Below are 23,501 nucleotides of genomic sequence, written 5' to 3' on the forward strand. Positions count from 1 at the left end.
CCAAGGTCAGAGATGTTGCTGGCCATATTCTCCTCAAGGATTTTGATGGATTCCTGTCTCACATTTAGGTCTTTCATCCATTTTGAGTTTATTTTTATGTTTGGTGTAAGAAAGTGGTTCAGTTTCATTTTCCTACACGTGGATGTCCAATTTTCCCAACACTGTTTGTTGAAAAGACTGTCTTTTTTCCAGTGGACATTCTTTCCTGCTTTGTCAAAGATTATATAAACATAGAGTTGAGGGTTCATTTCTCGGTTCTCTATTCTGTTACTTTAATTTATTTGTCTGTTTTTATGCCAGTATACCATGCTATCTTGATGATTCCAATTTTGTGATAGAGCTTAAAGCCCAGAATTGTGATGCCATAGCTTTGATTTTCTCTTTCAACATTCCTTTGGCTATTCGGGGTCTTTTCTGGTTCTGTACAAATTTTAGGATTATTTGTTTCAGCTCTGTGAAAAATGTTGATGGTATTTTGATATGGATTGCATTGAATGTATAGATTACTTTATAGACATTTTCACAATATTTGTTCTTCCAATCTGTGAGCATGGGAGTTTTTCCATTTCTTTATGTCTTCCTCAATTCTTTCATAAGTGTTCTCTAGCTTTTGGGTAACAGATCATTTACCTCTTTGGTTAGGTTTATTTCTAGGTATCTTATGGTATTTGGTGCCATTGTAAATGGGATTATTTCCTTAATTTCTTTTTCTTCTGTTCCCTTGTTAGTGTATAGGAATGCAACTGATTTCTGTGCATTGATTTTATGTCTTATAACTTTGATAAATTCCTGATGAGTTCTAGCAAATTTGGGGTTGAAGTCTTTTGTGTTTCCTATGAAGATTATCATGTCATCTGTGAAGAGTGAAAGTTTGAGTTCTTTGCCAATTTGGATGCTGATTTATTTCTTTTTCTTTGATTGCTTAGGCTAGGATTTCTAGTACTATGTTGAACAACATTGGTGAAAGTGGACATCCCTCTTGGGTTCCTGACCTTAGGGGAATAGTTCTGTTTCCTATTGAGAATGATATTCGCTGTGGGCTTTTCATATATGGCTTCTATGATATTGAGGTATGTTCCCTCTATCCCTATACTGTGAAGAGTTTTAAGTCAAGAAAGGATGCTGTGTTTTGTCAAATAGTTTTTCTGCCTCTATTGAGAGGATGATATGGTTCTTGTCCTTTCTTTTATTAATGTAGGATATCAAATTGATTGAACCATCCTTGCAGCCCAGGAATAAATCTCATTTGGTTGTGGTGAAAAACCTTTTAAGGCACTGTTGCATCCTATTGACTAGTATCTTGGTGAGAATTTTGGCATCCATGTTCGTCAGGGACATTGATCTGTAATTCTCCTTTTTGGTAGGTTTGGTCTGGTTTGGGGATCAAAGTAATTCTGGTCACATAGAAGGAGTTTGGAAGTTTTCCTTCTGTTTCTGTTTTTTGCAACAGCTTCAGAAGAATACATATTAATTCTTTAAATGTTTGGTAGAATTTCCTTGGGAAGCCATCCAGCTCTGGACTCTTGTTTTTTGGGAGATTTTTGATTACTGCTTCAGTTTCCTTAGTGGTTATGGGTCTGTTCCGTTTTTCTATTTCTTCCTGGTTCAATTTTGGTACTTCATATGTTCTAGGAATGTATCTATTTCTTCAACATTGCCCATTTGTTCACATATAGTTGATGTAATATATTTGTATAATTGTAATTCTTCAGTGTTGTGATCTCTCCTCTTTCATTTGTAATTTTACTAATTTAGATCCTTTCTCTTTTCTCTTTGTTAAGTCTGGCTAGGGGTTTATTGTTTTTATTAATTCTTTCAAAGAACTTGCTCCTAGTTTCATTGATCTGTTCTACTGTTCTTTTACTATTTTTTTATTTTAATTGGTTTCTGCTATTTAATTGGTTTCTGTTCTAATATTTATTATTTCTCTTCTGTTGCTGGGTTTAGCCTTTATTTGCTGTGCTTTTTTATGGCTCCTTTAGTTATAAGATTAACTTGTATATTTGAGCCTTTTCTTGTTCTTGAGAAAAGCCTGTATTGCTATATACTGCCTTTCTAGGACCACCTTTGCTGCATCCAAAAGGTTCTGAAATTTTGTGTTTTAATTTTCATTTGCTTCCATGAATTTTTAAAAATTTTCTTTAATTTTCTGGTTGATTCATTTATTCTTTAGTAGGATGCTCTTTAACCTCCATGTATTTGTGTTCCTTCCGAATTTTCTCTTGTGAATGAGTTCCAAATTTTAAAGCATCATGGTCTGAGAATATGCAGGGAATATCCTCATCTTTTAGTACCAGTTGATACCTGATTTGTGAGCCAGTATGTGATCTATTCTGGAGAATGTTCCATGTGCACTCAAGAAGAATGTATATTCTTTTTTTTTTTTTTTTAATTTTTTATTTTTTATAAACATGTATTTTTATCCCCAGGGGTACAGGTCTGTGAATCAGCACTCACCAAAGCACATACCCTCCCCAATGTCCATAACCCCACCCCGCCTTCTCCCAACCTCCCTCCCCCCAGCAACCCTCAGTTTGTTTTGTAAGATTAAGAGTCATTTATGGTTTGTCTCCCTCCCAATCCCATCTTGTTTCATTGATTCTTCTCCTACCCACTTAAGCCCCCATGTTGCATCACCACTTCCTCATATCAGGGAGATCATATGATAGTTGTCTTTCTCTGCTTGACTTATATACACAATGGAATACTATGCAGCCATCAAAAGAAATGAAATCTTGCCATTTGCGACAACATGGATGGAACTAGAGCGTATCATGCTTAGCGAATAAGTCAGGAAGAATGTATATTCTGTTGTTTTAGGATGCAATGTTCTGAATATATCTGTGAAGTCCAGTGTGTGTCATTCAAAGCCCTTGTTTCATTGTTGATCTTCTGCTTAGATGATCTGTCCATTGCTGTTAGTGGAGTGTTAAAGTCCCCTACTACTATTGTATTACTATCAGTGTGTATCTTTAATTTTGTTATTAGTTAATTGGCTGCTCCCAAGTTAGGGGCATAAATATTTATAATTGTTAGATCTCATTGTTGGATAGACCCTTTAATTATAATATAGTGTCCCTCTTCATTTCTTATTACAGTCTTTGGTTTAAAATCTAATTTGTCTGATATAAGGATTGCTACCCTAGCTTTCTTTTGATGTCCATTAGCATGATAAATAGGTATCCCCACCCCCTTTCAATCTTTGGGTCTAAAATGAGTCTCCTGTAGACAGCCTATTGATGGGTCTTTTTTTAAAAAAATCCAATCTGATATCCATTGTCTTTCAATTGGAGCTTTTAGTCCATTTCCATCCAGAGGGATTATTGAAAGATATAAATTTTGTGCCACTGTCTTATCTTTAAAGTCACTGTTTCTATAGGTTGTCTCTGTTCCTTTCTGATCTTTGTTACTTTTATACTCTCTCTTCACTCAAATGATCCCCTTTAATATTTCTTGCAGGGTTGGTTCAGTGATCACACATTCCATTCTGAATAACAATCTTTTTGGATAAAGTATTCTTGATTGCATATTTTCTCATTTAGCACCTTGTCCTTTCTGGCCTTCCAGGTCTCTGTGGGTAGGTCTGTTGCCTGGTTTATGTTTCTACATTTGCAGGTTAAGGACCCTTTATATCAAGCTGCTTTCAGGATTTTCTCTTTATCTCTGAAATTTTCAAGCCCCACTAGTATATGTTGGGGTGTTGACCTATTTTTATTGATTTTGATGGGGGTTTTCTGTGCCTCCTGGATTTGAATACCTGTTTCCTTCCCCAGATTAGGGAAATTTTTAGCTTTAATTTGGTCAAATAAACCTGCCCCCCTCATCTTCTGGCACCCCTATTATTCAAGTATTATTGAGCTTTATGGTATCACTGATTTCTCAAATTCTCCCCTCATGATCCAGTAGTTTTTTTTTCTCTTTTTCTCAGCTTCATTACTTCCCATCATTTTGTCTTCTAAACTACTGGCCTTCTCTTCTGCCTCATTTACCCAGGAGTTAGAGCCTCCATTTTTTTTTTTTTAATTGCATTTCAGTAATAGCATTTTTAATTTTGGCCCAATCAGATTTTAGTTCTTTTATTTCTGTAGTAAGGGATTCTCTAGTGTCTTTTATGTTTGTTTTTTTTTTTTTTTCAAGGGCAGCTAGTATCTTTATAGTTGTTCTGGATTTTAGTTCCAACATCTTACTTATATCCATATTGATTAAATCTATGGCAGAATGCTACCTCTGGTACTTTCTTTTACTGTGATTTCTCCTTCTAGTCATTTTGTCCAGAAAAGAAAGGTGGAAAGAAAAAGGGGGAAAAAAAACCCCACAGCAAAAACAGCAATAATAATATCAACAACAACATTTTCAGGAAGTGATTCTGCTGCATGCTGTGTACACTCTGCTTTGTGTTTTGACTGCTCTTTCCCCTGGTCCTTCCTCTACATAGTTCCTCCTTGCTTGTAGTGGGAAGTGTTTGTTCCTTTAAGTAGGTATGCTTTGACTTGTTTGTGAAGTTAAACTGGGAGCTGATGTTCTTTAATCAGTAGACTTAGTATGGGGAGGGTGATTTGTGTTGGTCTTCTGAGGGAGAGGCCTTCTGTTCTCATTAACAAACTGACTTGCTCTCCTAAAGATGTTCCTGCCAGTTGAGAAGGGTGGGGTTTAGTGTAGGGGACTCCAACCTCCACTAGAGGTGCTGTGTTTCTCTCTGGCATCTGACTGTGCTGGTGGGTGGGAGGAGGAATGGATGGTGTCAGAGGTAGAATATGACATCACCTTACTCTTGTCTCCGGGGAGGAGGACTCCCAGAAGCTCCTGCTCAGCTGTCTGTCTTGCTCTGTCAGTCCCAGCAAAGGGGTCGATTGGCACGCACACAGAGGTTTAAGACTATTGTGGTTCACACCAAAAAGTTAAGAGGTTTTCTGCCCTCTGTGTGCTCCTCTGATGGTGCTGCTAAGGTCCACTCAATGGCTCCCAGCTGTCCCCTGGTCTCTGGAGAGGACAAATATGCTCCTCCAAATGCCCTCGAGGACAGGGAGCACTCTTTCCCTGAGTAACACAGAGACCTACTCATCATGGCTTACTGTGAGGTTATAAACCGCTGCAATCTGTCCAACCATCTCCCTCTTCCTGACTGCTCCTCCAACTGGGCTTTCCCCTCTTCTGGCTGCGGGGCTTCCCTATCCCCCAGTACAGGGCTCTGAAAACTTGCCTCTGCCAAATTCTCTGGCTCCAGCTCTGGAGGTTGTTTCCATATTCTTCCGATCCTTTTCCTAGTTGTTAAAAATATGAAAGTTGATCTAATGGTATTCAAAGGACAAGGCAAGTTCAGGGTCCCCCTACTACTCCACCATCTTGGAACTCTCCCCCCACCTCAGTGCCAAGGTAGTCTTAGTGAAAAATCTAAATTACAAATCAGTAACTTTAAGTTTCTTCTGCTCTTGTCTTCATGTAACAGACTTCCAAAATATGGCACACTTGTGCTCCTCACCAGAGTTTCAGTCCTGCCAAAGCTGTTGTAACTCATTTTCATATTAGCCTTAAGATGTCTAAAACCAGACATTCTGAACCTCCCTTTCATTCAGAAACAGCTTCTTTTCTGGCCTTCTCTTAATCCTGTTGTTATCCTCCCTGTTACTCGGGTTTGCTCTCTCATGGGCATCTGCATATGTCTTCTCCTTCCCAGTCTTTATTCAGTGGTTTGTTGAATCCTGTTGGTTTTCCGTCACATTCCCACTGTGGCTACTTTACATTCTTTTTCATTGTTCTTAGCAATTATCCAGTACTTACTACTGTGTTAGATACTTTTGGAGAGACAAAGTTGATTTTGACACAGATCCTGCTGTCAAGACTCTTAAAAATGGTAATTGCTAAAGCTATTCTATTTACTATGTGCCAGGCTTTGCTCTAAAAACTTTATGTGTATTGAGTGATCTAATCTTTATAACAACACTTTGAAGCAAGTTCTATGATTTATCTCCATTTCGTAGATAAGGAAACTAAGGCATAGATAGGCACTAAGGACTTAGTGCAACTGGGATTTGGACTTGGGGAGCCTGGCCCCAGAGTTTATGGTCTGAACCAGTAAGTTCTGCTGCTTCTAGTAGATAAAATAAAATATATATAAAAGTAATGCTTATGAAAGAGACCTAGATAAAGTATTATAGGATTTCAGATAGGAGGAACCTTTTGGTAGAAGGGCTAGGTAAAATTAATAGATTTCTAGACATTTTTGTCTCCGGCTTTTTGTTTCCTGTATCTATCCTACTGTCAGGGTCATTTCCTAAAATCTCTAGTGATTTCCCTCATTTATCATTAAAGTTTAGACTTCTTATCTAGAGACACAACACTTTCTAACATGCTGGTGCTTTCTTATTTCTCTAATTTTCCCTCTCATTACTCTTTTACTTGAAGTTTGTTCCAGAAAAAGAAACTCATTATTTTTCAAATAATTTTAAAATTTATTCTTTTCTTGATCTGAGGTTTTGATATCATTGAGTAACTGATGGGTCTGCCTTCTACAACCCCAAACCTCCAATCCTTCCTGTATTATTTAAATCCAATATAAACACCCAGGATGTGTCCCCCTTTTTGGTAAAATCTTAGACTATCACAGTCTGAAGTGATCTCCAGTGTCCTCCATTTAAACATTCTAATCATCTAATACTGATTAATTCATACCATTTTCAGACTTATTCTCACCACTATCATGTTCCTCAATAGCCACTTAAAAACAGAAAGAATTTATAATTCTGTTCTGCTCTGGCTTGTGGTAAAATCTGAGAATAATCTTGGCTATAAATTATTTCTATAGAGATTTAAGTGGAACATTTGAACTATATTCCATGGCCTATTAGTTGGTTTTCTGTAGAAGTTCTCTCAATCTGGACTTATAATTGGAATTTTGTTTCTGCTTGTTGATCCACTGTGGTTGTGATGTGGAATTGTTGGGGTTCAGAGTCAATGGCCAAGAAAGAATGCTTGAGAATACTTGTGGAAATGTTGGGGTTCAGAGTTAATGGCCTAGAAAGAATACTTGAGGGCAGAAAGACTGCCCTGGTATTGTGAGGAACTATTTGGGAACAAATATTGTGGAGTTGGGGGAGGTAAAGATCAGGTAAGCTTCCTGATTTTCGTATGCTAAAGGATTTTCACATGCTAAAGAAGACACACAGAAATCTGGAGACCTAGCTACCATCAAGCTAAGGTTGTTTTTCCCTCTATCAGAGCATTAACAGTAAGACAGTTGGGAGTTCCTGGAGGAAGGTTATACTCTGCTCACCTCAAATATTTGTCATTGGGCTGCACGTTATAAGGAACTTTATCTATACTTACATCTGCCTTTGTTTTCCACATCAGTTAGAATGCTGTATATGAATCCTAACTATTCTTCAGCAGGAAAAGCGGTCAGATAGTCTGCTACTGAAATCAGTATTGGTGGTTTTGAATCCATGAGATAATCTCTAACTCCATACCCTAAAGATGCCCATAAAGTTGGGTTCTTCTTTTCCTCTGACATCTCTTCCGTGAACTGTATTGGTAATATATTCTAATTGATTCAGAATCATTTTTTTCTTCCTTGGCCAATACTCCCCTTAAATTTCCCTGGTGCTATCTATTACTATGAGTGTTGATAATGAGAGTTAATAGCATCTGACTTACTAAATGCCTGATACTATTTTACATATTATATAGTCTTTTGTTTTACTGTAGATCAAATGTTCTTTTTAAAAATTTTTTAAAATTTTTTATTGTGTTATGTTAGTCACCATACAGTAGTACATCATTAGTTTTTGATGTAGTGTTCCCATGGTTGTTTGCATATAACAGCCAGTGCTCCATGTAATCCATGCCCTCCTTAATATCCATCACCAGGCTTCTCATCTTCCCAACCCTCTCCTTTCTAAAACCATCCTTTTGTTTCCTGGAGTCCACAATCTCTCACGGTTTGTCTCCCCTTTTGATTTCCCCCCTTCATTTTCCCCTTCCTTCTCCTAATGTCCTCCATGCTATTCCTTATGTTCCACAAATAAGTGAAACCATATGATAATTGTCTTTCTCTGCTTGACTTAGTTCACTCAGCATCATCTCCTCCTGTCCCATCTATGTTGGTGCAAAAATTGGGTATTCATCCTACGTATTATATATTCTTACAATTACCACTTTAATATTTTGAGTATATTATTATTCTCATTGTACAGATGAGGAAATTAAAGCATAAAGAGAACATAAAATTTGCCCAAGTTCTTCTAGTGCCTAGATGAGCCAGGATCTAAACCCAGGTTTTCTGAGTCAAGAGCCGAAGCCCTTAACTGTGTTGTATTCACTCCCCTCAAAGCAGCATTCCCAGTGGTTGACAGTGTTACTTGATTTATCATATTTTTGAAAGATTTTATTTATTTGAGAGAGAATGGGAGAGAGCATGAGAGGGGAGAAGGTCAGAGGGAGAAGCAGATTCCCCATGGAGCTGGGAGCCTGATGTGGGATCCGATCCCAGGACTCTGGGATCATGACCTGAGCTGAAGGCAGTTGCTTAACCAACTGAGCCATCCAGGCACCCTGGCTTGCTTGATTTAAGTATTAGCCAGATCCCCAGCCCCATTGCATCTGGGCAAATAAGAGCAGGAGTAGCTTTGAGTCCAATTTGACCACTCTCCATCCATTTCTTTAAAACCTTGGTGGTCTGTAGAGATGAGTTTAACCCTGGATTTTATTTTGTAACCTTACAAATGGGTTTCTTAGGCTTCCTTAATTTAACTAGATCACAGAGCATTGTGTATGTTTTGATTCCCAGTTTGGACTCAAGAGTAGTTCTAATAATCCTTTGAATCATGTCTAATTGATGAATATTCATTTAACCTTTGGCCTAGCAGCCTAGTAGTCAAGGTAAAAATCTACTCTTAACTCACTTCTAAAGGAATGATTTTATTTATTTATTTAATTTATTATGTTCAGTTAACCACTGTATAGTACATCATTAGTTTTTGATGTAGTGTCCAATGATTCATTAGTTGCATATAACACCCAGTGCTCATCATAACACGTGCCCTTCTTAATTCCCTTTATCCAGTTATCCCATCCTCCAACCCTTCCCTCTGAAACCCTCAGTTTGTTTCCTGGTCCATAGTCTCTCATGGTTCATCTCCCTCTTTGATTTCTCCCCTTTCTGTTTTCCCTCCCTTTCCCTATGGTCCTCTGTGCTATTGCTTATGTTCCACATACAAGTGAAACCATATGATAATTGTCTTTCTCTGATTGACTTATTTCACTCAGCTTAATCCCCTTTAGTTCCATCCATGTCAATGCAAATGGTGGGTATTCATCTTTTCTGATGGCTGAATAATATTCCATTGTATATATGAACCACATCTTCTTTATCCATTCATCTTCTGAAGGGCATCTCGGCTCCTTCCACAGTTTAGCTATTGTGGACATTGTACTATGAATATTTGGGCACATGTGCCCCTTCTTTTCACTACATATGTATCTTTTAAAGGAATGATTTTAGTAAAAGGCATAACTGTCTTTCACAGTTAGGTATAAAATCTTGGAAAAGTGTAATCCAAATAACTCGGCCACCTTGATTCTTGCCTCTGCCTATCAACACCCCAATAATAAAACAAAATAAATTAACCACTTCCTGTCAACATCCAGAAACATCAAAGAATATTGTAGATCTCTGTGGTAGTTTTTCCCTAGAGTTGGTCCAAGGGTTTTACTGACACATAACATAGAAGACATCTTTATCTCTCTTTCTTGTTCTTCCAGACCACTGAAGCCCATGCTCAGTGACCCTTGTTATCACATGGAAACTTTTCTTGTTATCACATTCTGAATGTATTCTCTACAGGAGAATAGCTCTTGGAATTTTCATGAATAAAATTATCTGCCATGTTTTACTGGGGTATAGGAAGTTTAGGTGCTATGGGATTCAAACTCAGGCCCGAGAACTAAGGAAATGTGGCCAAAGGATGTAACATTTCAGCTGAGTCTTGTAGGAAGAGGAAGAAGAATTTTCCAGGTAAAACAAAGAGTAGGAGGCAGTGGGTAAATGCGAGAGGAATGTGTTGTTTGGTAAAGTCCTCTCTCCACTCAAAACTATGATATGTAAACCCCAAAGAGAATCTTTTTGGACCCTTTAGCCAAAGGCATTTTCCAGTGGAAATTTCTCATTGAAAACTTTTTCATTTAGCATCTTTGGGCAAGAGGAAATGGTAAGGATTATTCTAAGCAGTCTACTTCTAGACTTACAATCCACTTAAAACCGTGTGCATCATACAGAGGAAAAATGACCTGAATCTTACGTTCTCATATCACTTTCAATTGGATACATTATTGTTAGTACTTTTCAGCTCGTTGCTGCTGTTTATCCAGTTGGTGTAGTCCAGTTTTTGTTTGTTTTGTTTTGCTTTGATTTTACTTTCCTTTCTCCTTTCTGCTACTTTGGTCCACTCAGTCATGCATTCGGACTTCTACCAGAGAAAGAGAAAGAAATGAATCAGTTTTACTTTTTAGGTAACTGCTTTCTTAAATGTTTTGATGAGAAAGTTGGTGAAAAATATTGGATTGCTGGACAATGAAAGGCTTTTCAAGTCTCTGGATTTCATTAATAACAACTCCCCTTTGTTGACAGAAGTATTTAGTATTCTGTATCTTATTGTTACATTACTAAAAAGTGTCATATAAAGTTCTTTCCTGTTAAACATCTCTGAGGATTAGGGAGGACCAAATGAACTTCTTAACCACTTAAGTTTTTTTTTTTTTTTTTTTCTGAATTCTGTTTTGTTTTGGAATTTAGATTCAGAAAGAAAGCAGATAAGATCTTGAGTTCTTTGATAAAGGCACTGCTATCGTAAATTATTTCTACATACTTTCACCTTCTTAAAAATCTTTATGTTAGGGGCGCCTGGGTGGCTCCCCAGTTGAGGGTGGCTCAGTGGGTTATAAAGCCTTTGCCTTCAGCTCAGTTCATGGTCTCAGGGTCCTGGGATCAAGCCCTGCATTGGGCTCTCTGCTCGGCAGGAAGCCTGCTTCCCTTCCTCTCTCTCTGCCTGCCTCTCTGCCTACTTGTGATCTCTCTCTGTCAAATAAATAAAATCTTAAAAATTGTTTTTGTGTTAATATTGAAAATTGAGATACTGTAGTGTTACAGAGGCATTGCACATTTATTCAGTTATGCCAGCTGGTGGATAGGAGGTGAGGGACGTAGTTCTAATACACTCAGTTTGAAGGATAGGTTTCCTTTGTGCACAAGAAGTTAACCTGATACCAAATGAAGCAAGACCTGTTCATTTTCTTTTTTTCTTTATAAGGAGTTCTGGTGTACTGACACTTAAATATGGATTAATAGAGTAGAATGTGGTCTTTGGCTAGGGGTGGGGAACATACACACCAAAAACTGGTAAAGGACTTTGGTCCATATGTTTATTTTAAGTATTTAAGGAAGAATGAGAGAATGAGAAGCCAAAGCTGATCAGATTATAACTAACATAGTATTCAGAATGTTACATCAAATTAAACTATGATAGAAGAAGCTCTTTTATCTTTCCTCCATTTTATTTGTTCTTTTCTTACCTCTATACTCCAAATCAGGAAAAGAAAAATTACCATGATGTGTGTAACTTGATAGTGGATCTAATCAAATGGCTCCAAAGGATCAAAATAAAAATATATCCAAATTAAGAGGAGAGGATGTAGCAATGCTCAGAATTTCAGTGGAGAGGAAAGTGCTAAGCAGACAGTCAAAACACAGGAGGTTTTCCTGTATGTATATGTATTTATATGAAATTTTTATTTCTCTGGGCCTAAACATATAGGGTTTTAAAATTAGGATATACTAATTATAAACACATTCCCTAATTAATTGGTATTCTCCAATATTTTTCTTGATCAAATTAAGTTGATTATACATATACACATGTATAGATGTATATGGATATATGCAAACACATATGTATTATAGCCAGTTTTTCTTATATTTAGTATTAAAATTTATTTTTAGAGTTAATTTAACTAGCATATTCCTGTTTCTTGAATGGAAATAACTTTTTTAAAATAATAAAAACAGTATTATCTTTAGTTCCAAACATCTCAGAATATGGAAGAAAATTTATTCCTTTCAGTCTACTCATTTGAATCCAATTCCTTTTAAGAATACCTGTCATTCACAGATGATATGCTATCTTTTTAGGACCATGTTTCTCCTGAAAAAACAAACAGTAACCTTTCTACTAAAAATACCTTTCTGTGTTTCTAAAACATTTAAAAAAATTCCAAAGGTATCAAATATCCATAGAAGATTGAAAATGGAGTCTTTGAATTTCCCATTGGGAAGTACATTTCTTCAGAAAAATATTTTTCTTAATATTTTTTTTTCTGAAAATCTACTCTTTTCTTTCTCTAAGGGTTAAGTGAATCAGTTTATGTAAAATGAGACTTGAACCATTACCAAGTATCAAACCAAACTTTCCCCTTTAGACTTGAAAAGTTTCTTTTACACTAAGGAAATAAGTCTCCTTCTCTCTCTTTTTCGTGGTTGGGGTGGTGAGGTGTTTCCTTATTTGGATCAGTATGGTAAATTTAGGAATTGTAAGTACATTATATGTATTTGTTTACCTGTGTGCATGCATACATGCACACACACACACTTGAAGTTTACCAAGATAGTTTGTACTACCACATGCTTTGGTATAAGCTGAGTGAACCTAAGGGGGAAGCGTATTACCTTTGTGATTATGGTCAGGCAGCACTGCTGAGATAACATGACTTCTAGAATACAGAACCTGTACACTAGGAATATCATGGACATAATTACACCGTGAAGTGTTTTGAGAGAAGTGGTCATAATCAAGGGATTCACTTAAATTCTCCTAATACAGAAAGAGCACAAGTGAAATTGAAGCAAATTTTAAACTCTACTGTGGGGTCATTACTAATGTTTTCTAGGAAACCTAAAGTTTTAGAACATCTGCCTTTTGAGAAATAAGCTCAGTATTTTACATATGCCTTAATATAGAGTAACTCATTTTTTTTTTCCAGAGGTGTTGAGAAATCGTCCTGATAGCTACCCACATTTGGCATCAGTAAAATCTTTAAAGATAAATAGTATATGAATTCTGTGTTGTGTTTTTTATTATAAAGATTAATTTTCAAATTTGTATTTGTTTTACACCTTTCAACCATTTGTAATCAATTCAAATGTCTGAGTCCATTTCTACTTTTCCTTACTGGTTTGTTGCTAGGTAAGTGATAAAGCTGGTTGTCATTTTTAACAGCCACATGAGGTCATGTCTGTTTCCATGCCAACAGATCCTCTTGGGAGAGTATTTTCAGTAAAAGCCCAGAGGTGGTGACTCCTTTGCAGCTCCAATGTTGCCAGCGCCTGGTTGAACTTTGTAAACAGTGCCTGCTAGTGGTTTACAAATATGCAACTGACTCAAGAGGATCAGTCTCAGGCATTGGTACTGATTGGGGTAATTCCAGGTACTTGTTTACATTTCTACACCCTGTGAGTTTTATATAAAGTAATGCCACAGTGCAGTTTGAAATTGAAAGTCTCTTTTTGTTTATATAGCTATAGAAAAAGCTAAAGACCGAAAATTCATACATGCTCTTATCTACAAAAGACTTTTAATTTGCACCAGTCTTTACTTTTAAAGGACCGAACAAGGACAGCAACCACAAACCTGAAGGTGACAGAAATAACCTACTTGAACATAAGATTATTTGGCTTATATAATTTTGCTTTCAAATACCAAGGAAAAACATCCAAACAGAAACTTGACTGTTTCCACCAATAGGGAGATTTCAAATCTATCCTTCAGCCTGATAAGTTGAGAAGATGCCTTTAGTTTAATCTTTACTCGCTTCATCATGACACACATCTATGGGAGCTGAATTTCATTAAGTTCCATTTAAAAATTGAATTTTAATAAATACGGTCATTAAAATAGGTAGTTTAACAAATCATGAGAAATAATATTGTGTTTAAGCTGCAAAAAATACACAGATTGAAAAAACAGTACATTTTACCATTTCTCTGTATAATCCATAGTGCCCATTAGAATTAAAGATGAACATGTGACTTTATTTTTAACAGGTATAAGTTACAGTACTACTCTGGATAGAAGAGAATGAACTATGACTTTGAAAAACTAAGTGATAGTCAAATGATGATAGCATTCAACTAACAGTTGAATAAGTGATGAGGAAAATGAAACACCATAGCCGGGATTGTCTTTTGAAACACCTAGAAATTGATCTGTTTATTAAAGAGATCATAGAAAATACTTAATAAAGATAACTTTTTAAAAAGTGACTGCAACAGCAGAATGGCTTGGAGTATATTTCACAAAAAGTGTTGAAAGATATACTTTTAATCTTTGTTTGTCTTGGATTCTGACATTATACTTTGTCATACCTTTAACTCATTTTAACTCTCCCCCTGTAAATCATTCAGCAGTGATCACAACAATGAGAGAGGTAAAACTAGCCATTAGTATTTGAGATATGTAAATATCAAAACAATATTCTACAGTTTAATGATTTGGCTGAAGCAAATTATTGAAATAAAACATTATTTTCATTAATATTTTTGTATGATTTAAAAGAATGGTGGTCATCATTAAGACATTACAACATATAAATGAAGAGGCTTCACTTTAAGGAGTGATGATCAGGAAAATCTTAAGTTCCAGTCTAGGAAGGATGGTTTCAAACTCTTTTTTTTTTTTTTAAAGATTTTATTTATTTATTTGACAGAGAGAAATCACAAGTAGATGGAGAGGCAGGCAGAGAGAGAGAGAGAGAAGCAGGCTCCCTGCTGAGCAGAGAGCCCGATGTGGGACTCGATCCCAGGACCCTGAGACCATGATCTGAGCCAAAGGCAGCAGCTTTAACCCACTGAGCCACCCAGGCACCCGGTTTCAAACTCTTTAATGTCACTCTTGCAATTATAGATTTTGTAACACATTTTCTATTGAGGGTTCTTATAACTTTAGTGGGTAGGCAAAATAGAATGAGGTCACTCTGAACGAGAAGTTATACCTTACAATTGTGTCAGGCCTTTTTATTTTCTTCCCTTTCTGGTGGTCAGTAGAGATATTCCTATTCTGGAATCTTGAGTTCTGAAATACTCAGTATAACCCCAATATGACGATTATAAGCATTGTGGGGGAAGAGGGGTTAGTAAAACATACCCTTTACTCCTGCCCAAGTTCAGAACCATTTGAGAGAGAGAGAAATGTAGGAATCAGACAGACAATCATCAGAATGTAGCTTCATTACTGAGTAAAGCTGCACTGAGGGACTGTGGTGTAGATTTGAGCCAAGTGAGTTCTCTAAAATTGAGTTCTAGAATTAAGTGTATTAATCCAGTGATGGGCAGATCTAGATCAACCCAAACCTTCCACTAACAGTACCCCATAAAGTCTAGTTCTGTTAGTGTTGGCTAGTGAGCGAGTAAGGATGCCTCCTTTTTGCAGATAGGCTGATCCAACAAGAGAAAGGGACTGAGCCAGGCATACCTGCTTCCTTCTTTTAAACCTGAAAATCAGATAACTCACTTCTGGTAAAAGGCCAGAAATTTGGTGGAAATTCTTCTACTTGAAACACAAGGAGGAGAGAGAAATAAACACATGCTCCTCATACCTAGCTATTAAAACCCAAGTTGATGTCACATCAATTTAAAAACATGTGAAAACTGGCCATATTTTCTTCCCTTATCAATAAGGAACCTATAGCTTTTTACTTTACATGTAGAAATCACTTAATTTGATATTTCTTAATAGATAATTTTTTTAATGAAGTATACCTAATAAAGTATAAATTAATATTTATAAATTAATATATATGCCTAATATAAATAATATATGATGTATACCTAAACACTTTATGAGGAGATACATATTTAGGTAATTTATCTGTAAAATTTAAAGAGAAGAAAATAGAGATAACATCAGTCAGGTTTATGGACCATATTTATCTTAATGAAAGATCTGCATGTTCTTTCAAAAGAGACTTTAAAGTGTGCATGTCACCCATTCCATGGAACAAAGTAGCCTTGAATCTTTAAGTCTTATAAAAATAACAACTTAATAGGCATACCAAGTGGAAAGCCATTTCTCAGAGGTCGACTCCTAACTAAGCAAATAGAACTGATATATAAACTCAGATATCTATCTCCAGGAAACTAAAGTTCTTGGGACCAGCTCAATATTTTACTGTATCTACACTTACTTGGGAAGCTTTGGGATCTCCAAATACTTTCTATCATCAACATCTCTGTGTTTCTATATTTCATGAACTTCCATGTAAGCTCATTTCATAAGGGGTGTTATGGTTAAAAATATTTTTAAAACCACTGAGTTCAGACTTGTGCCTTTGGTAACAGAGCACTAGGTTTTTGGACAAATTCTCCCTTTAATAACAACTAGAAAAGCTAGACAAAGTACGAAAACCTTGCTTGAAGACATTGGAGAGGTAACCAGGTACTTGATGAGTGCTTGTTAGTACTGAGTAACACTTTTGATAGACTCATGGGCCTAATGGAAAAAGTAGGAGTTCAAGGCCTGCCAAAGGTGGGAATGTTGGTGAACATCCTAGATTCCTAGGGGTAACTGTGTTCCCAATGTTTTGCAAAGCAAAAGTTAACAGAATTACAAGGAAAAATAGACAAATCTACAACCATAGATGGAGATTTTGAGATTGATTGATCTATCTATCTATAGGCATGTTTTTTCTACATTTGTATGTATATTTCAACATATATAGTATTTTTTTTAAAAAATTAAAGATATAGACCATGTTAACAATGTAACTAACAGACCTAACTATCATATATAGAAGTCAATCCAATAATCTCAGAATATGAAACACCAAGTACACCAGGAACTATTACAAAAGTCAATCATAAAGTCCAATAATAAAGCACATTTCAACAAGTTTCAGAAGACTTAAATCATACAGAGGTTTTTTTTTTTTTTTTTCCTGATCCCATGCCATTAAGCTAGAAAACAAAGGCAAAAATTAAAATTGAAATATCCATACTTTGGAAGTATAAAAAAATTACTTTTAATTACCTCGTGAATCAAAGAAATCATAATGGACATACGAAAGTATTTTGAACTGGATGATAACACACAAAAAATTGTAATATGTAGACAAATAATTATTATAGGCATATTTATAGACTTATATGAACACATTAGGCAAGTGGAAAGGCAAAAATTAAATGACATCAGCAATGATTTTGAAAAGTGACAAAATGATTAAAATAAACCCAAAGAATGTAGAGAAAGGGAATAAAAATGACAGCAGAAATTAATAATATAATGAAACAAATAGCATAAAGAAGATGAACATGGCCAAAATATGTCTTTGGAAAGACCAATATGAAAGGAAAGAGTTAACATCAAGAACAAAGATCGAGACATCACTACAGATCCTATAAGCATTGAAAATTTTATAAGAAAATATGAACAATTTCATGCTGATTTGGTAATTTAGATTAACAAATTCCTGGAAAAACACGTATTACCAAAAATGACAAAATTTCTTTTTTTCTTAAATGACAAAATTTCTTGTTAGAAAGTCCTATATAAAAAATAGTAAATAGTCTTAACTATTGAAGAAATTGGATCAGTAATTAAAATCCCTTTTGCAAAGATAATTCCAGATTCACAGGTCTTCACTATCCAATTCTATTAAACCCATCCAGAGAACAGAAAAGGAGGGGACATTCTGCACCTTGTTTAATGAAACTCCCATACCATTGATTCTAAAACCTAACCAAAACATTATGTCAAAGGATAGTGAAAGTTCAGTGTTACTCCTGAGCATAGATGCAAAAGTCTTAAATAAAATGCCAGCAAAATGAACTCAGGAACTTTAAATTGGATAATGTATCCATGACCAACTTCTGTTTATTGCGTCAATTTAAGGGTGAAAAAAAAAAGTGATCAATGTGATTTTAATAGAATAAAAGATCATTTCAAAGATACAGCCAAATCATTTGATAGAATTCAGTATATATGATTTTTAAAAAATGTGTAGCAAGCTAGAAACAAAAGGGAAATTCCTTAATCTAATGAAGAATAACTACAAAACTTATAAAAAAACTTACATAAGGATGAAATGTTGAAGGCTTTCCTTCTCAGATGAGGAATAAGACAAGATTGCCTTTTATTATAACTTCTATTTAACATTGTAGTAGAGGTCCTAGTTGGTTCAAGAAGTCAAGCAAAAGAAATAAAAAGCACCAAACTGAAACTCTTTACTAATGGATATGATTCTGTTTGTAGACATCAAAATAAATCTACAGATAAATTATTAAGTAAATTTAACAAGTTTAATTAAATCAAAGTAAAGATAAGAAAATTGATTGTATTTTTCCAATATCAGCAACAAACAGCATGAATATGAAATTTTAGGTATGATATTTTCAGTTGTATCAAAGAATAATTAATACTTAGTAATAAATGTAACAAAAATGTACAAGACTTTTATTTAGCAAAATGTAAAAAATGGGAAGATATACCTTATTCATAATAGGATTGATATAATCAAATGTCAGCTCGTAAACAGTTCTAAACATTTCTAAATTCAATGTAGTCATAATATAAATCTCAACAAATTTTTAGGAGGAGGCAGTCTTTGACCAAAGCTTGTTTTAACATTTATACAGAAAAGCAAAGGACCAAGAATAGATAAGACACTCTTGAAATAGAAAAACATAACAGTAAGATTTATTAACTATAGTGTACTAAGACTTATAATAAATTAAAGTAATTTAAGACAGTGTAATATTGTCAAAAGTATAGACAGACCATGAAACCATTCAGAAAAGTCATAAGTAGATCCAGGCATATATAAAGACTTAACTTATGAGAAAAAGAGGTACATATGATTTATGACAAGTGCGAAAAAGAAATTTATATTTAAAAATTTATTTTTTAAAAATAAAAAATTTATTTTAAAAAACCTGGTGATTCACAGACCTGTACCCCTGGGGATAAAGATATATGTTTATAAAAAATAAAAAATTAATTAAAAAAAATAAAAAAAAAGGAAAAAAAAACAGAGACAGTTGGGTTTCTAAATAATAATTAAAAAAAAGAAACTTGATTTTACCAAAACCATATGCAAAAAAAAAAATAAGTCTACACAAATGTGAAAGGCAAAACTAAAGATTACAGAAGATAATACAGGGCAATATTTTCATGACTTAGAGGTAAGCAAATAAAAAATAGGGCCAAAAAGTGCAGATCATACATGAGAAGATGAATTTTACTATAATAAAATTAAAAATATATATTCATCAGAAGACCCCATTAAGAGGGTGAAAAAGCAAGCCAATGAACGGAAGAAGGCATGTGCAATTCATATAACCTATATAAGATTCTTAGATCATAAAAGAAGTCCTACTAACTTCTAGGGGGAAAAACCAAACAGTCTATGAGAAAATGGGGAAGATATTGGGAAGAAAGGAAGGGCTCTGTAATACTCTAATACTGGGCTCTGGGGTGTTAGGAATATTCAGTTATTTAACCTGATAGCAGTTACACAAGTAATTACTTTATAATATTCATTAAGCTGGACATTTATGTTTTATGCACTTTCAAATGTGTGCTATATTTTACAATTGAGTTAAATACATGATACCAATATAGCCCCAGGCTATGATAGCTTGAAACATATATTTCAGAACAAGGATTGTCTTGCTTTGGGAGGCTGATGTTCATAACACATAAGTTATATTTCACACTTGTGCACTATTTCATTGGATCTATACTCTGTGAGCCAAGCATGGGAGAAACTACAGGACTCTTTCCACAGATGAGAAAACTGAAAACTGAGGCCTGAAGAGGTTAAATGACTTCTCCAAACCCACATTACTAGCTATGCTGCACAGAGGTAGGACTTGAAACTAGAACTTCCCCCAACCCCTTGCCCAAATCAAAGTTAAAACAATGGAATGATCCACACTCACTGGGATGGCTATTATCCCCCAAATGCAAAATAATAAGTGTTGGTAAGGATATTGAGAAGTTGGAATCCTTATGCCCTGCTTTCACTATCTCAGAATGTGGAATGAAGTGGCTGCTATGGAAAAGTTTGCTAGTGCCTCAAGAGTTAAATATAGAATTGCCGTATGACCCAGCAATTTCACTCCTGGATATATACCCAAAAGAACTGAAAACAAGGGCTCAAACAGATGCTTGTACAACAGTGTTTATAGCAACATTATTCACAATAATAGCCAAAAGGTGGAAACCACTCAGGTGTCCACCAACAGATGAATGGATAAACACAATGTAATATAGACATACAATGGAATAGTGTTCAGTCTATATAGAAGAATGAAATGGATGAACCTTGAAAGCAGGGTAATTAAGTGAGCCAGACACAAAAGGATAAATATGATTCCACTATATATGAGGTAGCTAGAGTAGACAAATTCATAGAGACAGAAAATAGAATAGAGTTTACCAGGGAATGGGGAGGGGGGAAATGGGGATTTGGTGTTCAATGGACAAGGAGTTTCTGTTTGGGATGAAAAAGTTCTGAACTAGGTTGTGGTGATGGTTAAACAGCATTTTAAATGTACTTAATGCACTGAATTGTACACTTAAAGATGAAAAACTAGTAAGTTTCATGATTATACACACACACACACACACACACTATATATATATATATATATATATATATATATATATATATATATATATATACCACAGTAGAAAAAAATTTTAAACACAGGATAAATATTATGATGAACTTTATTTACCTTTGTTCCCCAAACCAGGAAGCTGAGTTTATTTGGGGGGGGTAATCAGGGGTCCTGATCTTACTCCAGGAAAATCTCAAAAGGTGGGTGTAGCTTAAGTTTTCAAGGCTAATTCCCTACTGGTCTTGAAATGTTTATGTTCTAGAAATCCCCATGGTCAGCAGTAAGTCGGTACATGACAGATCAATTCTACATCAAGTAGGAACTGGGCAAATGCATGTTTTATGTCTGTGTGATGGATGTTTGAGGTTGTGTACACATAGCCTCAGTGATGAGGAGTGAGGATGCATGTGTGAAGCAAACAGAGTAATCTGAGGTATTTCTCCTTGGTACTTACAAGTTAGCTATTTTTATACATCAGAAGTAAGACGGAACAAAGGTAAAGCTGTAAACTTTTCACATTTTTTGGTCCTTTAACACAGACTCTTTAGATATAGATAGTCTATAAATGCACTTCTCAAAGATATTCTTCTTGCTAAAAACAATCAAATTGTATTTTAATTTCATTGCAAAGAACATTTCCAAAAATAATCTTTGATGTTCAGCTAGTATGGGATCTCCCAAGAGATAGTAATGGAGATATTTAAGGCAAATAATCCATTCTGTTTCCCTGTAATGCTTTAAAATATCCCACAGCACTTGCTTTAGGGAAACAAAATGTTTCCTCCAATGTGATTTCATATGCTTTTTTTTTTTTTAAGCTCATACTGAACTCTTTTTCTTACGAAAGTTACATTTTAGTTTTTTTCTGCTTCTTTTAAAAACTTTAGGTTTGTGGATGTATAACCTTCTATTTTCTAGGTTATTTTATACTTTGTAGTTTGTATCCATTAGTTTTAAAACTAATATTCATACAGAGAAACGACAATAGAGTATAGTTGCTGGGAGCACTGATTCTGGAGTTGGTGCACAACACTGATTCTGGAGTTGGAGTCCAAGTTCTGCTATTTACTAGATATGTAACTGTGGGCAAGACTTTGACCCCTGTATGCTTCAGTGTATTCATCTATAAAATGAAGCATACAATAATATCTACTATATAGAATTGTTATGAGAAGTAAATGATTTAATATTTGTAAAGCAATTAGGATAGTGCTGAGCACATAGAAAACACTAAGTATTACATAGTGTTAAATAAAATAGTATAGGTTAGCTGTAACCCTAGACTTTATACTTTTATTTTTCCTCTGTGGACTGGAGATCTTTAACTCAAAAGGATATGTCAATATTACTGTAATGTCAGTAGTAACTCTTGCTTGGAAATTGTTCAAACGGAAGTTGGTTTAAGTTGTTGTTTGCTCTGATAATTATCAGTATAATCAGAATGCACTTTCAATAGAAGGTAGAATAACTTTCAACTAATGAAAAGTAGTGGGTTTTATTCAAACACCTTATTTTCTTTTGTACCTTTGCCTTAGATAGGATGGGAGCTTTTTCATGACAGAAGATACAGATTAATCATCATGACTCCACTAGCTCTTGACATAATAATTAATCCATATAAATTACCCAAGTGATATTAAGAAAATAATTTATATAATCTGTGATGTGAGAAATCAGTTGTTTCATTATTCATCACCCATTGTGCAATTTTGATTTAATTTGGTTTGTTGTGTATTATTTTACTGCTCTATTAACTTAATGATTTGAGCAATTATTTATAGTTTGTGATACTAGGTAATAGATTTAGAAGATATTATTAGATAATTCATGATAAAATGTTTATGGATGTTATGGAGAATTCTTCCATTTTAATCTGATTGCTGTATCCAGCTTGATCATAATGAGTTCATATTCTTCTACAAAATTCATATAACCCAACTATAAATGTAACTTTCCATTGGCATGGAGGCATAGTAGTTATCAACATTATTTAATGTAGAATAGGTAGCTAATAGTACTCTTGGCCCCCAGTTTCATTGTGTATCTAAGGAAGTATGAATACTGTTGCTGGAAGATTCTAATGTAAAGTGAAAAAAATAAATGAGTTGATTGTCTACCATTGTTCATTTTTTCAAAAATTTCACATCTCCTTCTATTGCTAATTGCTACTCCTGGTTTTGGAAATTCCTCATAGATGTCTTTGTCCTGACTTCATAGCATGTGCATCTTGTCATTACCAGGGTTTATACTTTTAATAGTCATGTTTACTTGCATTTGCTCATGTGGATTTCCTTGTGGATTTCCATTTTTTTCTCTAGATGTATAGATTGGAGTGGCTTAATGCTAATAAAAGTTTTCACAGAGAGAAACAAATTATACAGGTGCACATTCTTATTTATAATTTCTTATTCTCAAATCTCTAAAAACTAAAAAGAAAGGAAGAGTAACCTTTTTATTGGCAAATCTGACCTGACCTGAATTGACATGAAGTTATTTATTGTTTTCATCCTGTTTATTGTAAGTATTCATACATTTCACTACAGAAATATTAATGGTTTGACTTCAGGATGCTGCTCCAAGGCCTCAATGGAGATATTATATATAGTATATACACTCTGTATCATTTTAAAATCTGGAAAATTCATGTATTCTGAAATACATTTGTCTGCAAGGATTGCATGTAACCTGTAATTATGATTATTTTTGGTGTTCTATTATCCTAAGAACAATGAGGTCTAGGAATATAAATTTTATAATTATGAATTTTTGTTTTTTTCTCTTAGATTACCTATAGTCATAATATGTTAATGAAATATTATCAAATTGTAATTAATGGTTCCAA

The 23,501-nt window shown here is 34.7% G+C and overlaps 1 protein-coding gene across 10 annotated transcripts in view; it reads left to right on the forward strand.

Moving 5' to 3' along the window:
* Positions 1-23,501, forward strand: part of TTLL7 (tubulin tyrosine ligase like 7) — a 147,567-nt gene that overhangs the window by 118,896 nt on the left and 5,170 nt on the right. For 5 of the 10 annotated variants that reach the window (XM_032361722.1, XM_032361729.1, XM_032361723.1 and 2 more), the window contains one exon: positions 13,297-13,470. The exons of 1 other annotated variant lie outside the window; for it this stretch is intronic. In XM_032361722.1, coding sequence (XP_032217613.1) covers positions 13,297-13,470 — 174 coding nt within the window. 4 more of the 10 variants (XR_004289915.1, XM_032361726.1, XM_032361728.1 and 1 more) reach the window with 4 other exon arrangements.

Source organism: Mustela erminea, chromosome 10 (genome assembly GCF_009829155.1).
Source record: "Mustela erminea isolate mMusErm1 chromosome 10, mMusErm1.Pri, whole genome shotgun sequence".
In the NCBI taxonomy this organism is placed as follows: Eukaryota; Metazoa; Chordata; class Mammalia; order Carnivora; family Mustelidae; genus Mustela; species Mustela erminea.